General features: G+C 39.3%; 1 protein-coding gene across 5 annotated transcripts in view; it reads right to left on the bottom strand.

Moving 5' to 3' along the window:
- The window catches only part of PDE1C (phosphodiesterase 1C), a 541496-nt gene that overhangs the window by 398735 nt on the left and 126922 nt on the right, over positions 1-15839 (bottom strand). For all 5 annotated transcript variants that reach the window (XM_043508789.1, XM_038392424.2, XM_043508790.1 and 2 more), the window contains exon 2: positions 5685-5735. In XM_043508789.1, the coding sequence (XP_043364724.1) occupies positions 5685-5735 (51 nt within the window). The remainder of the gene's footprint in view (positions 1-5684; positions 5736-15839) is intronic.

Here is a 15839-nt window from a genome sequence, read left to right as displayed (position 1 = left end):
TATTTTGGGGGCAATACGTCTCCAAGTGGGCTCTTTCCCTGTTCTTTGTTTAACACGCTTGGTGGTGGCAGCATAGGGTTCAAGGACAAGGCAAAGTTTGTACCTTGAGAAAGTTTTTAACCTAAGCTGGTAAGAATAAGCTTAGGGGGTCTTTCATGCAGGTCCCCACATTGGTACCCTAGAGTTCAGAGTGGTGAAGGAACCTTGACAAACATTAATATTAATGTCATCTGTTCCTGTATACAGAGGATGACAGTTATGTTTTGTCGTTATTTGTCTTATCAAATATGTATGCTGTTTTCACCCAGGAAAAGTGATAAACATGCTTTGTCTGTCGTCAACTAATTCAGAAGATACGAGCCTGACAGGAAGAACAACCCTCCCTCCTCCCTCTCCCTAAGTCTTTGGCTCAGATTTTTCAGTTTACCTAGAAGAGCTCCCTGACCCACATGTTTCTCAGTCAGCAGCCCATACAGCTTCCTAGGATATAATCTAGCTAAGGCTGGAGCAATAGCTTCTGCAATCGTGGCTGCTCGGGGCTTGGTGGGAGGGAAGAGAGAAGGGGGAGTCAGAATCAGGGATGTGTGGCACACACCCGCTGAGAAAATAATTTGGGGCCTCTCCTCTCTGAATATGCTTTCTCGGCCAAGTCCCAGATCCTGACCATCCCATGCTACCCTCTCAAGAGGAAAAAGAATTACATCTATTATAAGCTCTTTAGGACAGAGACTGCCTTTTTGTTCTGCGCCTGTACAACGCCTAGCACAATGAGTTCCTGGGTGGTTAGGCATCTAACTACCTCAATTTTCAAAGGGTATTAAGTGTCTAATTGCCATTTGTGCCTAAAGTCACCTCAGGCTAGATGCAGAACCTGGAATAAAACCCAGGTGTCCTGAGTCCCAGTCCAGTGCTTTATCCACTAGATCACACTGCCCCTCAAACCTGCCTTGCCTACTGTGTGCTCCCCTAAATCACCCATCTGTAGTACCAGGTTTAGCAGGTCTCAAAATCCAACTGTTTGCATGAACAAAGTTTGGATCATATTATTATTTGGCCTGCAGTCCCTTCTCTCCTACCTCAGCCTGCAGAAACTTCAGCATTGGATTTATTTCATCACAAATCACTTTTATAGTAATCTGGTAGAGCATGGAAAATAGTTTAACCAATAGCTCCAAAAAGAAGGAAAAGCTGAATTATGAGGGAGAAAACTTATTGAAACCAGAAACATTTAAACAGGAGAAAGAAAAGGTGCTAAAATTATTTACTGCATTTTGTACATTGCTTCCTTTATTTCCAAACCTGTCCCCCAATGGTAGGAGTCTCTCTCTTGCTGTTTATCTTTAGGATTAGAAACTCAAAAGTCTGATGAATTTCTATCAAGATCTACATATTGGAGTAAGCCAACCATTAAGACAAATCTAATTCACTTCACTAGAGAGATGAAATGCCATGTCCACCGGTCTTAATTGACTGCTCAGGCTATTCATTATACATAAACAATTAGGCTTAAGTGAATTGCAGACAGCAAAGGATTGTTTTCCCCTATGGCTCTTCATGGTTAGACATCTGTCAGAATCTTCCAGCTGTCTGAAACACTGAATGGTAAGCCTTATGGATTTAACTCCCTATAGCCACAAACACAACTGTTCAAAGCCTGATGGTGCAACACTACTTCATAACAAAGATGGCATGCTGAGATGCCAACTATTGCAGTGATAAGAGTAGTAGCAACTTTCACAATAGTAGCTGACCGTTCAATATCTCTTTATACAATGAAACTTGACATTTAAAAATACATAATTGGCTAACATAAGCCTTTAGAACAAATACAATTTAACTCCTCTTTTATTTCAAACTAATCAGCTCTGAAGGCCATGAATAGGCAGATCATCAGTGGCAGATCCTGTGTCTACACAGATGGGGCACAATTTTCTGGCCAGATGCAGGTGGCCAATGGCCCTATTTGTTTTTCTCCATTATGTATAGCAACAGGCCTGAACTCAAAGCCTAGATCCCCCAAATATATTAGCAATTTCAGATACAGGTCCATACTTCAGAGCTGGTCTCTAGCTCTATAAAAACCTGAATCCAGACATAACTAAAGTTGTTGCTTTGAGCCCATCCGTAACAATCCCACACTATTTAGGTGTTCCTCAATTACCAGTCCTTGAACACTTTGCTTTTTATACCATTCAGTTAAGATTTGTTTTTGTATTGTACTGCTGTGTGTGTTCACTTAAAATATGGCACCAATCAGGAAATGTGCAGTAAATTATAGTGTTATTGCTACCTCCCTATAACATTTGGGGTTACCCGTTGCTGCAGCAGACACTGACACAGTTACTGCCTGATGGATCGCTCTATTTTTGCCAACACAGTTCTAGCTCTAGATTTTTTTCACATCCTTATAGGAGTTACTGCCTTATACTACTCCTAATGAGGCGTAATCACCACCAAACTGATTAAGTCATTATATCTGCAGCCTGGCTACCAAGTTACAAGATCAAACTCCTATCAAAAAAGGTCTTTTTTACCCCTTTAATTAACCAACGTGAACCCCATCTCATGTCACCAAGACTATCATCCAAAAGGACTAAATTGAGTTACTGTCTATGTTTTATTAATATTACTCTCCACGAGCCAGCAAAGGGCCTTGGGAACTAACTCACTTCACATGGTCAGGAAACCACTGATTGCAGCAGGGGCTCCTATGCATGGCACTTACCTGAAGGCCGTGAGTTGGCTAACAATATTGAATTCAGTGGACACCATTTCTAAAAATGTGGCCTGATGGATCCAAAACTATGGGAGAACCAGGAACCGAACCCAGATTTCCTGAGGTTTAGGCCTATGCTTTATAGACAACCATCCTGGCCTTCATAAATTATGTAATTATTAAGGTCTAGTTTTGTACTGAAATGCCAGCTCAGCCCCATGTCATGACTTATGCTGGCCCCACTAATAAAAGAATATTGAAGCATAAATAAATGGTATCCCCTCAACCCAAAAACTCAGCCTCCGGGTATATTTGAATAGTAACCTACAATCCCAGATCACACTTTTTTACCAACTATAATGAACAAAAAAGAAGTTTGAGAAAAAAATCAAAAAAAACTTTCATGTTTTTCGTCTGCTTTCCTTTGCAGTTTCATCACCATTTGCTATTTTAGCGATGGACTAACAATGATTAATCGATGGAGTCCCCTAACTTAAGGCTCTGTTGTCTACAAATTTGGGAAAAATAAATCTTAAATCAAACTGACATGCCAGTACAATTTATTATTTTCTTACTTCAGTTTAGCCTGTTTGCTCTTCTGCATACACAGCAGTCAGTCTCTCTGAATCATTGTATCTGATATGATTTAGTCATGTTTCATCTATACAGTGTACAATATGCTTAGAGTGCCATCATGTGACTGTGTGGGAATACTGCACTACAGATGTATTTTCTTTTGATGCGCTCAATAAGAGGAAATCAATTTTCAACCAACATACATGTAAATGACCGTAAAAGTCAGATGTATTTATTTTTTAAATGTGCACCTAAGCTTTGTGTTCTCTGGTGCCTATATGCAGGTGCAAAGGCAGGTTTGACACATTCAATCTGTGTGCTGTATATTGAAAAGAAATTTTTTTTTGCCCACAGTGAGACACCAGTTTTCTGAAGGTGTTACCTATGCTAAGTATTGTACCTGCCACAGTGTGTTGAATGTTGGCAAATAATGAACCTTCTTAATAGTGACAGCAGTCTTTCTTCTGCCAAGTAATCACACAGCATCATAAAATTATATGTAGTGGAGATGGAAAATTCCTATTAGGCCATCTAATCATCTCCATCCTACTTTCTAGTGCTTTGTCCCATCAAGTTTTAAATGGCCCATTGTGACCAGGTGCCTGGATGGACCACATTGAGAATGCCATACGCAGAGCAGACTGCAAGGGATAGGGCAGACAATCCCCCAAACTGGTGGTTTATTCTATAATTAGATTCATCTAGCCAGTAACAAAACAGCTTCTGTAATACCACACTGGTTAAAAAAAACCGTCAAATCACAGTCTCCTTTAAGAATTCCAGCCCTTGACTCCCATCTAGACAGCCAAGTCTAATATAGTGAGGGATTCCTGAAAACTTGATTCACCATATGGGAGGTTCACCAGTCCCGAAGGACTGGACACTTATCCCCAGATCAATAGGAGTCTCAGACCATACACTATAATCCCGCTGATGCCAATGCTTTAGTAACTAAAACTAAAGGTTTAATAATAAAAAGGAAAAAGAAGAAAGTTGCAATTGGTTACAAGATCAACATACATACAAATATGTGTAAAGTCCTTAGTCAGTTTAATAGTACAGATGGTGAGGCTGCTGATTTGTAAAACTCTTTCTGGAATCAATTTAAATGGTTATAGTCCAATAAACAGTCCAGGTGTGTATATATAGTCTGTTCAGATTCTTCAAGGAGAATTCCAGGTGATCCAGAGTAAGAGACAGTGGAGACCTCAGTCTTATGCCTTAAACCTTCTCTGTTAAAGTTTAAGCAGACGGAGATGGCAGGATCAGGACGGGGCTTTCCTTTATAGCCCTTTAGCAACCTGACAAGCCTCTTGTCACAGCAGGACCTTCCCCTGAGGAAGAACAGGCAACGGTGGACCACTGCTTTGAAGCTAATCTTCAATTTCCTACATACACAGGTGAACTAGTGCATTCATTCACATAAGGCAATTAGGGTACTTTATTATAGCATAGAAAGTTAAGCTGAAGACAATGCAGATAATATTAGTTTCCTACAGGATCTTACATCTTTGATCTTAAGGTTAACTGAACCATCCTCATGAATAATAAGGCAATTAAGTTATGAAAGGGAATTAGCATGTACAAGCTAATCTAGTTACATGGTTAAACTCCTAACAAGATATAGGTAAACACAGACAAATACACTTGGCTTCCACCCTTGATTTCTATTACTACAAATAAATGGGTTAATGATTGCTGGTCTAATATATCTCTTTGAAGTTCACATACAAGTAGGTTGTTTTGATTACATTTTAGTGCCTCTTGTTAAATTGTTACGGATCATACACAGTTGGCTGTCTGTCAGTGTCAGACCCATGTGATTAGACTTCTCCTCATAGCCCAAGGAAGTTATTCCCACAGCTAAGAGATGCCCCTGTTTAGGATTCATATCTGACTCAAGTTTTCTTTTGCTTAATTTACACTCCCTCTAGTATCACAAACTGACTGTATATATAGCAAGAGGTGCTGAAAGATTAAAAAGCATCCTTGCAATACTATTTTAGGGCCTGATCCAAAGCCTGCTGAAGCCAAAAGGACTTTCCATTGACTTCAGTGGACTTTGCATCAGGCAATTATTGAACATCTGTGTTGTTATAACAAAAGAGCAACTTGAAAAGGAAGGTGGTTCTAGAGCTTTAAAATTCTCCCTGCTCTAAAGAAGGAATTCCATTCAATATCACTGCGTTCTTGTAACAGACACTTCCTGCAAGGTCAGGAGGAATTTTGAGGCTCCGGAACTCTATATTGTAATGTAAGCTGGGGTGCCAAGACTGGCAGGCAATATGAAGTTAATGAGATATGAATATGAAGTTAATGAGATTTACCAGAGATGCATTTCTATGCAACACAGTAGGTGCAGAAGTGAATGAGTTAAAAATTGGTTACTTACGAGCAAATCGTGAAAGTGGTCGAGCATTTTTGTTGCCTGTCTCATTTGCAACTGAAAAGAGAAAGATTATATTAAAATTTGTGTGTCATACTGGTATTTTCATTAGCATTAGACAATACTCACATGTAAAACCTATAACTAGGGCCCTACCAATTTCACGGCCATGAAAAACGTGTCACAGACTGTGAAATAAGCCCTTCCCCATGAAATCCAATCTTCCCATGCTGCTGAGTGTGCCTCAGCCGGGAGCTCCTAGCTGCTAATCCAGGCCAGAGTAGGGAGGGACAGGAGATGTCCTTCCCCTGAATGGCCGCTCTCAGTGGGGAGATCAGACTCCACCTCCAGAGACAGCGCAGAAGTGAGAATGGTATACAAGGAAGGGTGTCCTTTTGTGAGGATATCTGGTCCATGGTGCTTCCAAGCTGGACTGGAAATACCAGTGAGAACAATCTTTCCCTTACAGCATCAAATGCAAGAAAAACTAATTGTGACAAGAAAGCGGTTTCATAAACTTCCATGAAGACAACACAGTATGTTGAAACAAAATCTTTTCAAAAAATATCCAGTTTCATTTCAGGTTTCCCCTCTTATTCTCAAGTCTTTTTACATTTATCAAAACTGGGATAGCACGTGTTATCTAAATGCTCAGAAAGATTACAATGGAGTTTATGGGCAACTAATGCTCAGATTAGCCAGCAGATGGTGCTATTACGATGAATCATTCTGTATAATCCCTTCCATTTGATTTTCAGGTTTCAGAGTAGCCAGCCAGACAGCTTGCTTACAGACAGCCCCCCAACCTGAAGCAAATACTCACCAGCAACCACACACCACACAACAGAACCACTAACCCAGAAACCTATCCCTGCAACAAAGCCCGTTGCCAACTCTGTCCACATATCTATTCAGGGGACACCATCATAGGGCCTAATCACATCAGCCACACTATCAGAGGCTCGTTCACTTGCGCATCTACCAATGTGATATATGCCATCATGTGCCAGCAATGCCCCTCTGCCATGTACATTGGTCAAACTGGACAGTCTCTACGTAAAAGAATAAATGGACACAAATCAGACGTCAAGAATTATAACATTCAAAAACTAGTCGGAGAACACTTCAATCTCTCTGGTCACTCGATTACAGACCTGAGAGTGGCTATCCTTCAATAACAAAACTTCAGAAACAGACTCCAACAAGAGACTGCTGAATTGGAATTAATTTGCAAACTGGATACAATTAACTTAGGCTTGAATAGAGACTGGGAGTGGATGAGTCATTACATAAAGTAAAACCATTTCCCCATGTTATTCCTCCCCCGCCCCACCCCACTGTTCCTCAGATGTTCTTGTTAACTGCTGGAAATGGCCCACCTTGATTATCACTACAAAAAGTTTTCCTTCTTCCCCCCTCCCCGTCCTGCTGGTAATAGCTCATCTTAAGTGATCGGTCTCCTTACAGTGTGTATGATGAAACCCATTGTTTCATGTTCTCTGTGTGTGTGTATATAAATCTCCCCACTGTATTTTCCACTGAATGCATCCGATGAAGTGAGCTGTAGCTCACGAAAGCTTATGCTCAAATAAATGTTAGTCTCTAAGGTGCCACAAGTACTCCTTTTCTTATTTGATTTTCAATCTCTCTCAGTAAAGGAACATATACAAAAGCAATGTGATGAGCACAGGGCAACTTGATGCTGATTTCTAATGAGAACTTTGCGGCAAACCTATCAATTATGCCTCCTCATTAGCATTCATGAGAGCAGCCCAAGAGAGGGGTGTGTAGAAACAAACTCAGATTTGTTTAGGATCGCATTTGAAAAATGGAAAGGGATGGAAGGGAGGGAGTGGAGAGGAGTTCTCTCCTTTTTTTGTGTTTTTTATAGTGTATAAAATTCTCAGAGGTGTTTTCCCTCTCACTTGTGTTTCCACAGTGGAAATTCCAGTCTTGTTTCCCATATTTTTTCCTGAAAGACAATCTGGAGAACTGCAGAACTAGAAGTTTGTGTCATTAGAAACATTATGCAAACGAAACCTTTGTAACTGAGAAGGGATTTACCTCTCCAGAGTGTTTGAAGTGCTTTGGGGTTTGTTTTATTAAGGATTTTTCTTCACTACCATGCGACATCAGCACCAGTACATCGATTCAGCAACACAGATGTAGCACGTCTGGTGAAGATGTACTACATTGATGGGACAGCTCTCTCCTGTCAACGTAATTACTCCACCTCAATGAGAGGCCGAAGCTATGTCAGAGGGAGACCATCTCCCGCTGACATAGCAGTGAAGACACCACTTTAAGTCGATGTAATTTACACCGCTCAGAGGGGTAGTTTTTTCACAGCCCTGAGCAACGTAAGTTACATTGACTTAAGCGGCAGTGTAGACAAGCCCTAAAAACTAACTCAAAAACCTGACAAATGCTTGGAGAGGAAGTACATCTTTGTTAATCAAATGTGGGAAAGAAGTTGACTTTTAAAGATCTAAGAAAGTAAGTCACCATGCACACCCAAAGAGATTGCTTATGCTCATGTAATGTCATGTCACCTTTAAGTCTATTTCTTCAACCACAACCTACCCCTTTTTATGTTGTGCTCTCAGTGGATTTTTAAAACCAAGCATAAGCCTGATGCAATTCAAAATATTGAGGGTCTTATTTTCATATGGTGTGATCAATAACTCTGAAAATTAGCCCCTACATTCTGAATGCTCATTTGAACACCAGAAACAAGTAATTGGATACCTAATTTGAGGCTTTCATGTTTGCAAATTGGACCATAACATACTGTAGCTAAGAATGATGTTTGGATTTACAATTAAAAAGCCAACTCCCCTTTTAAAATAGTGTTAATGCTACCATTACTGCAATAAATTCCAAGCAAACTGGGGAAAGTCCCAGAATGACACTACTAAATTGCTACAGCTCATATAGAAAAGAAAATATTGCATTTTGGGGTCTATTCCATTAACATTAATAAGAGTAATGCACACACAAATGGGTTGCAATTTTCAGATAATCTCCTCCCAGAACCTAATATGCAAATCATGAGGTAATATTTACTTCATTATACAAAAGTGACATTGATGAATGATGGCTGAGGGACTCTGATTTAGAGTGTGAAATCCTTGCCCTGAAGTCAATGGCAAAACTCTCATTTCACCCTCAGATTTTTATTCTACTTTGTTTTTTACTACTTCTATCTTCTGCATAAGGAAAGTTGGTCCAGTGGTTAGGGCACTAACGGAGGACTTGGGATACTCTGTTTCAAATCCCTGTTCTGACATGGGTTTCCTGCATGACCTTGGGAAAGTCATTTAGCCTCTCTCTGCTTCAGTTCCACATCTGTATAATGGAGATAATAGCACTTCCCTACCTCACAGCGTTGTTGTGAGGATAAATACATTGAGATTGTGAGATGTCAAATACAGCAGTAAGGGAGGGCCACATAAGTAGCATAGATACACTTATAGTAATTTAGCTTCTATTGATCTCAAATCCATTCTACTCACTCCCCGACAGGTGCAGAGATCTTTTAGTGGTAGAACCATTGCACAAGGCAAGGAAGAAGAGGAGAAGATTTGGGGATATCACTAAATGGGTCCACACGAGTGTAGGGCCAACTATTCACAATGCCATTTTTTCTATTCACAAATTATCAAACAGACTTTTAGGACCAGATCTTTAGCTGGTGGAAGTCAGTGTAGCCCTACCAACTACAGGACAAATACATCAATTTACACCAGCTTAGAATCAGGGCTTTAGACTGTACAAAAATATTTGTTGTTCAACAAATGGTTATACTAATGTAATACTGCCTATGGATAGATCGCAATTGAGTTGGCACTGGGACTACCACTTCCATTATAGTGCTATTCATATTACAGGGTAGTATTTGTGCCATGTGACTGGATACCTAGATCACATGGTCTTGTTTTGGTCTCTAATGGATGACATGTGACTAGAAGGCTTTCAAGATGGTATTTACACTGTTAGTGCAAACACTCAGAATTTCCCTTGTGCAGGCCTTCAATTCCAATCCTAAACAGTTTTTGTGCTAAGCTGTGCACGTTATGCAGTTGTTCCTTAACTTCTACATTCTACCCAGAGGTAGTTAAATATCAGTGCTCACTTTGGTATTACCTGTGTAGTTTATAAAGCAATTTGGGTTCCTTATGAGCTGCTATAGACAGTAAATGTACAATAAGTTATTCTCAGTACAGTGAAAATTGGGCTAACATTCCCTTGCTGTCTATGGTCATCTGTCTTAATGGGCAGCAATATATCAGTTCCAATCAGAGTCCCTCATATCAAATGCACTATGTTTTGCAACCACTCATCACAATGGCCAGAAGTTGTACCCTTTCAGTTTGTTATTATTGCAATAGTAAATATATTATATGCATAGTTTGTTCTCAGACTAAAATAGACTACTCAAATATATATGTATTGTCTGCCAGTTTAAATATTAAGCCAGTTCTCTGGATAAGTGTATTATCTCCTTTTTTGTATTTAAAAAAGGTAGCAATTTCACCAGTATACCTCCTCAATCAATCAAGCTGTCAAAAGTTCTTTGTCAAAAATCTCTAGTACAATTCAAAGAAAAAAATATACTAATTTGTAGTAATAACTCACTCAGACTGACAGATGAAGACAATTGCATATCTTCCCCACTCTGCCATTTAACAAATGAGATGCCAACAAAAGTCACAAATCACTTTATCAAGAACTAAACACAAAAATATTAGAAATGGACACACTGCTTTAAATAAAGCAAGAACACTTCACACATACACATATAAGCACACAATTCATGCAAAATTTGAACAGAATTTTCTTTGAGGTTAAAACACCCTTTTTCTCATTTTCATGTACCTCTCCTTAAAAGCTTGCCAACTGCTTGATATAACTACATAACTTTTAACAGTTAGTATTGGAACTAAGTAAATTATTTCCTAGAATAATAAGTATGGGAAAAATACAAGGCAATACTGCAGACAGAGATAATCATTTCTAGTTATTTTAGGTCATACTCGCCAATTTTTCATTAACCAGGACCATAAGCAGAAGAACCACAATATGATTTTAAAAAAAAGCGCTATTCTTGAGGAATTTCTAATCCAACCAGAAGCATATGAAATCTCATGAGACAAATCGCTCCTTGTGCAATTTTCAGTCCAGTATTGAGACCAAAGCAGCTGATATCTTTCAGATAACCATGGAAACTTTATCTGAATGGAACCTCTACAGCTTTTGAAGTTCACCCATCACTACTTAAATTCCATGCACATGATCCATGGAAAGCTAAGGGAGCTGATCCCACAGGTCTCTGAATCAAAGAACAGTTTGATTCTACCTAACTCTACCTAACATTGTTAGCTCTCCAGGGATTTCTTTTGTTCTCGAGTACAGTACCATTCAATAATTTCAGCAATTCAATATATGAACTGCTTTGACACTACTGTAACCAGCATTAGAGCAGGCGGTGTAATACACAAAAAGGAATCAGCAGAGACACTAATTTATGGAGAAGTGAGTGTTGAATATGTAACATGCTATTTTTACTGATTAAAAAAATGTATATCAGAATAATGTACACCTCTATAGACTAAAAAACCTGCTCAGTTTATTAAAACTTAAGTTATTTAAATGGAAAAGGCACAACATTAACTTAATTTCTCACAGATTTAATTATATAATATTTTGCATTTCCTCAATGCTTTCCTTTTGAAGATCACAAATCGCTTTATAGACATGGTTCCATTTCAAAATACTCCTGTAACAGACAATTATTATCTCTATGAACAAATGGTGAAAGTCTATCTCATGTTTTCAAAACCAATTCTAAATGTATCTGGGAAAATATGTGCAGGCTCTCTGCTTAGCTGCCTTTATGCGCATCACATGCTATACCTGCTCAATTATTGGAAGAAAACTATCAAATATGTTAACAGATTAAATGTTTTCCATATGAAAGGAAATTAAACTGTAGATCAGTCAGATTCCTGAAAGATAGTTAATTTACTGTGGAAAACGCTTTGCTCCCTCAGGTAACTTAAGTGTGCATCCTTGAAAGCACATCCACTGACTCTACAATCACAAGATTTCATATCATCTGTGTTCCACTGACAAACATGAAAATGTTTTCAGAACTGAAAGACTAGGAACACACAATAGAAGAGTAGCGGAGAAGCAAGTCCAGTTTACGTGTAACAGGATAAAAGCAATTAATTTATTTTGTGCCAATTTATCCATTCCCCATAGACAGTCAGAGTCAGATTTTATTTACTGGTTTGCCTGAAAAAAAGGGGGTAGGTGTTAACCAATTCTGACTATTACAGCGATTCTATGAGCAGAAAGCCTTCCAGAGCACCAGGCATACATAAGGAGATGCCTACTGGTACAGCTCTTTATAGGGTGGGGCCTACTTCCACTTCTTTAATCCCCAGTGTCATAAGCCCCTTTGGAGAGTACAAAGAGAACAGAGTGTGCTTCTCTGAGCACAGGGACTGCAATTGCGGCTGGCTTTTATACACAGGGAGTTGAGGGCACTTTGCAGTTTCCCCCTCCCACCCTTCACACCTGCATAACGGCCAAACACAGTCAGTCTATTGGTAAATATTCTAAAAATCTACTGACATTTTAGGACAATGTAATGATGAACAGGAAGAAGTCTCAATCACACTGAGACTGAAAACAAGAGAGATGATTTTATCTAAAAGTCTAGCATTACTACCATAGTAAATTCTTATTAGAATCAATGGAAATACTCCATTCTACTTCCAGGAGATTTGGGTCAGGTCCTAGGAAAGCAGGGCTCTGAAATAATTGCTCAGCCTCACAATTTCAGGTGTTTACTTCAAATTTATTTAACACAATCAGGTTACAGCACACTAACAGCTGTTTGTGTGCCTTTGGGAATGCACTGACACCAGTAAATAAGAAACATTTCCACTGTACAGCCTCATACACTGGATGATCACTGCATGAGCCAATGAATTTCAAGTGGTTCAAGATGCAGCTATTAAATTAAGAATGAAAGCAAGAGAAAAAAAAGCAGATTTTTCCACTCTGTCATGCCTGCAGTTGGCAAAAAATGAAAAAATATTGTCAAAAAGGATTGCAAGAAATTTTAGGAATAGGACTCCAATTAAAGTGTATTTGTAGTCTGACATTGTGGGTAGAGCTAGCCAGAAAATGGAATATTTTTTCCCCCATGGACCACTTAAAAAATAAAGGTTTGTCAAAATTTTCTATGAAAAATTCTACCTTTTTTCTCAGAACACTGAAAATGAAAAATTTTAACCACTAGTCAGCATATCCCATTCCTGTAGAGTTAATTTCACAGCACTATCAGCCAGCAGCTCTTCCAGGCACTTGGAGAGAAAAATCCTTGCTAAAAAAGGGATACTACCTTGTACTTTCAGAGCATGCATCTCTACAGCCTTGAACATAGCTTAGTCTTTGCACCTGTGCTATGAGCATAAAATACTACCACTAGCACAAGAGTGAGGGGAAATATTATGAGCTGGTGGCATTTTACACCCTCACAGGTGCAAATGATGACACAAGGTAGTGGGGAATAAGGCCCTTAAAGTACAGTTCTGCTCTGAAAAATTAAAGAGTGATTAAATATGCTCAATAAATACAAGCACAATGCTGCTACATCCTCATTGTGTGAGTACCCTTTGGGCAGCAAATAGTAGATCAAATCTGGACAATCTGGATCCTGGTTACAGTGGTACTCCAGTGGTACTTGTTGGTTCTTCGCTTTCCATCTTTCAACTCAATGTTGAGGGGCTGTCAGTTGAAAAGTGCTTGATAAAAGTCAGTAATAGAGGATTTTGCAGCCTGTCACAGAGTCAACATTATCTGTCTCCAAGAAACGCATATTGATTCTTTCCTTGCCAGTTGGCTGACAATAAGAGGCTACAACATTCTTCATGGAAATATGACAGATCCATTTATATGAAATCAGATACTAATGATATGGAGACCTTACCAAGTACTTCGCCTCACTGGGACGTTATAAAAAAAAAAAAAAAAAAAAGAGTCACGCAATTTAAAGTTGTGAATGTTTAAAAACCTCCTGATGAAGCCTGGAACATCCCACCTTTACCAATATTTCAACATCCCTCCATGTTGTGGATTTCAACAGCCACCACTTTTCATAGGGCTACAGAGAATATGATAAAAATGGACTGGATCTCTTCCACTCTTCCCTCCCTCTAGGCAGTCAATCATCTTTTTCTCTCCAAACAGTGGAAACAGGGCTACTCTCCTGACCTCAGTTGGGTCACTTCAGCAGGGAGCCAACTATTATCAGCCTCCTGCAGAGTTCTTCGAAACCTCCCACAAAGTCAGCACCCCCCGCCAACCCCTGCCTATTCTTACTTGGATAGGAATGATGAGTACACAGTAAGCACTGTCCCTAGATAGAGGTGGAAATACAGAAGAGCAGACTGGAAAAAATACTCAGAGCTTCCTGAGAAGTATATAGTGTGCCTGCCACATAATACTCTTGTAGAAAATGCCTACACTTGCATCTACAAAGCAGTCTACAAAGCAGCCACTAAATCCATAAGACTTATATACCCTGCTTAGATGAAGAATGTGCAAAACTTCTGAAGCAGTATGAAGCATTGGGTGACTCAGAGATAGCAAACTGCCTAACAGAAAGCCTCAATGCCTAGTGCAGACAATGTGGGGAAGAAGTTGCATCAAATATGGATATAAAATATAGCAGAAGAGCATGCTGATTCACAAGGAAACTTGGAGAAGCACAGAAACCATAGAAACTTGTGCAACTGCAAATACAACAACAACCAACAGCAGCAACACACTAATCCAAGACTTCTTTCATCCGATGAAGTGAGCTGTAGCTCACGAAAGCTTATGCTCTAATAAATTTGTTAGTCTCTAAGGTGCCACAAGTACTCCTTTTCTTTTAGAGAAAAGACAGTGGACCTGACCTCTTGCAGCACTAAATGGAAGACCCAAAAGCAGAGCAAAGTCAGGTAGCAATATTTTAACGGAATACACCCCAGTATTCACCCCTACACACTACAGTATTGTGTTAATCTTTGTTCAAGGTATCCTTGTACGGTATCATTTGAAAACTCAATTTGCTGATCAGTACTGTCCCGATAAAATGTGTGGCAACATTGTATGTGAAGTTACAAGATTCCCTGTATGATGTTCAAAACTTGCATAGCACCAAATTGGTCTAACAGGCCTGTCTTGAACAAAAGTGTATATATGCCTTGATTTGCATTTGAGCTGTAAGCAGAGTCATCAAGCAGCAAGGGAAAACAAAGGAATCTCAAAACAGGTGAAAAAGAAAGAGCAGAGAACACCCTTCCACACAGACTGTCTTTAGTTCCAACTGGAAATGTTTTTTAAAGGGGGAAGACAAATTCTCCAAGACATTCCTCTCTCTCTCTCTCCCTACCCATTGCATTCTCTACACCTGAGAAGACAAAAGGAAACAGCCATCGAAACTTTTGGGGGAAAAGGTCCCGACCTGAAGAGTTTGGTCAGTAACCTTGCTGGAAGCATGTGGTGAGAAATTTTGATTGAATCTAATATAGTTTGTTAAGTTAGGCATTTGTAAGTGTTTTATCTTTATTTTTCTTGTAACCATTTCTAACTTTTATGCCTCATTACTTGTACTCACTTAAAATTTCTTTTTGTAGTTAATAAACTTGTTTTACTATTTTATTTAATCCAGTGTTTTTAAATTGAATTGTCTGGGTAAGTCTATTTAAAATAATAAGCTTAAAGGAATAATGGACTTAAAATATTTGTACTGTCCAGGAGCTGACTGGACAGTACAGAACATATTTTCTGGGGGGGAAACCAGGACTGAGGGTGTGTTGGTGTCACCCTGCACTATAAGCAAATGCCAGTGAAAGCCAGGGTGAAAATGGCAGGCTGCAGTTACACCGACACTCAGTGTGTGGCTTGAATGCTGAAAAGCTGTTTGTGAGCGACCCAGGTGGGAGCTACTTCAGCAAGCCATTGTAAGGCACCCAAGTAGCGGGGCAGGAATGACACAGCCCCCCGCTGGTCTGAATTGTACTCCAGGATGTCACAAATATGTATCTAGCACACACTGGAGTAATTTAGTACTAAAACAGATTTTGTAAATTAGATGGC

The sequence above is a fragment of the Dermochelys coriacea genome, chromosome 2 (genome assembly GCF_009764565.3).
Source record: "Dermochelys coriacea isolate rDerCor1 chromosome 2, rDerCor1.pri.v4, whole genome shotgun sequence".
Lineage (NCBI taxonomy): Eukaryota > Metazoa > Chordata > Testudines > Dermochelyidae > Dermochelys > Dermochelys coriacea.
This window is presented reverse-complemented; position numbering and strand designations above follow the sequence as displayed.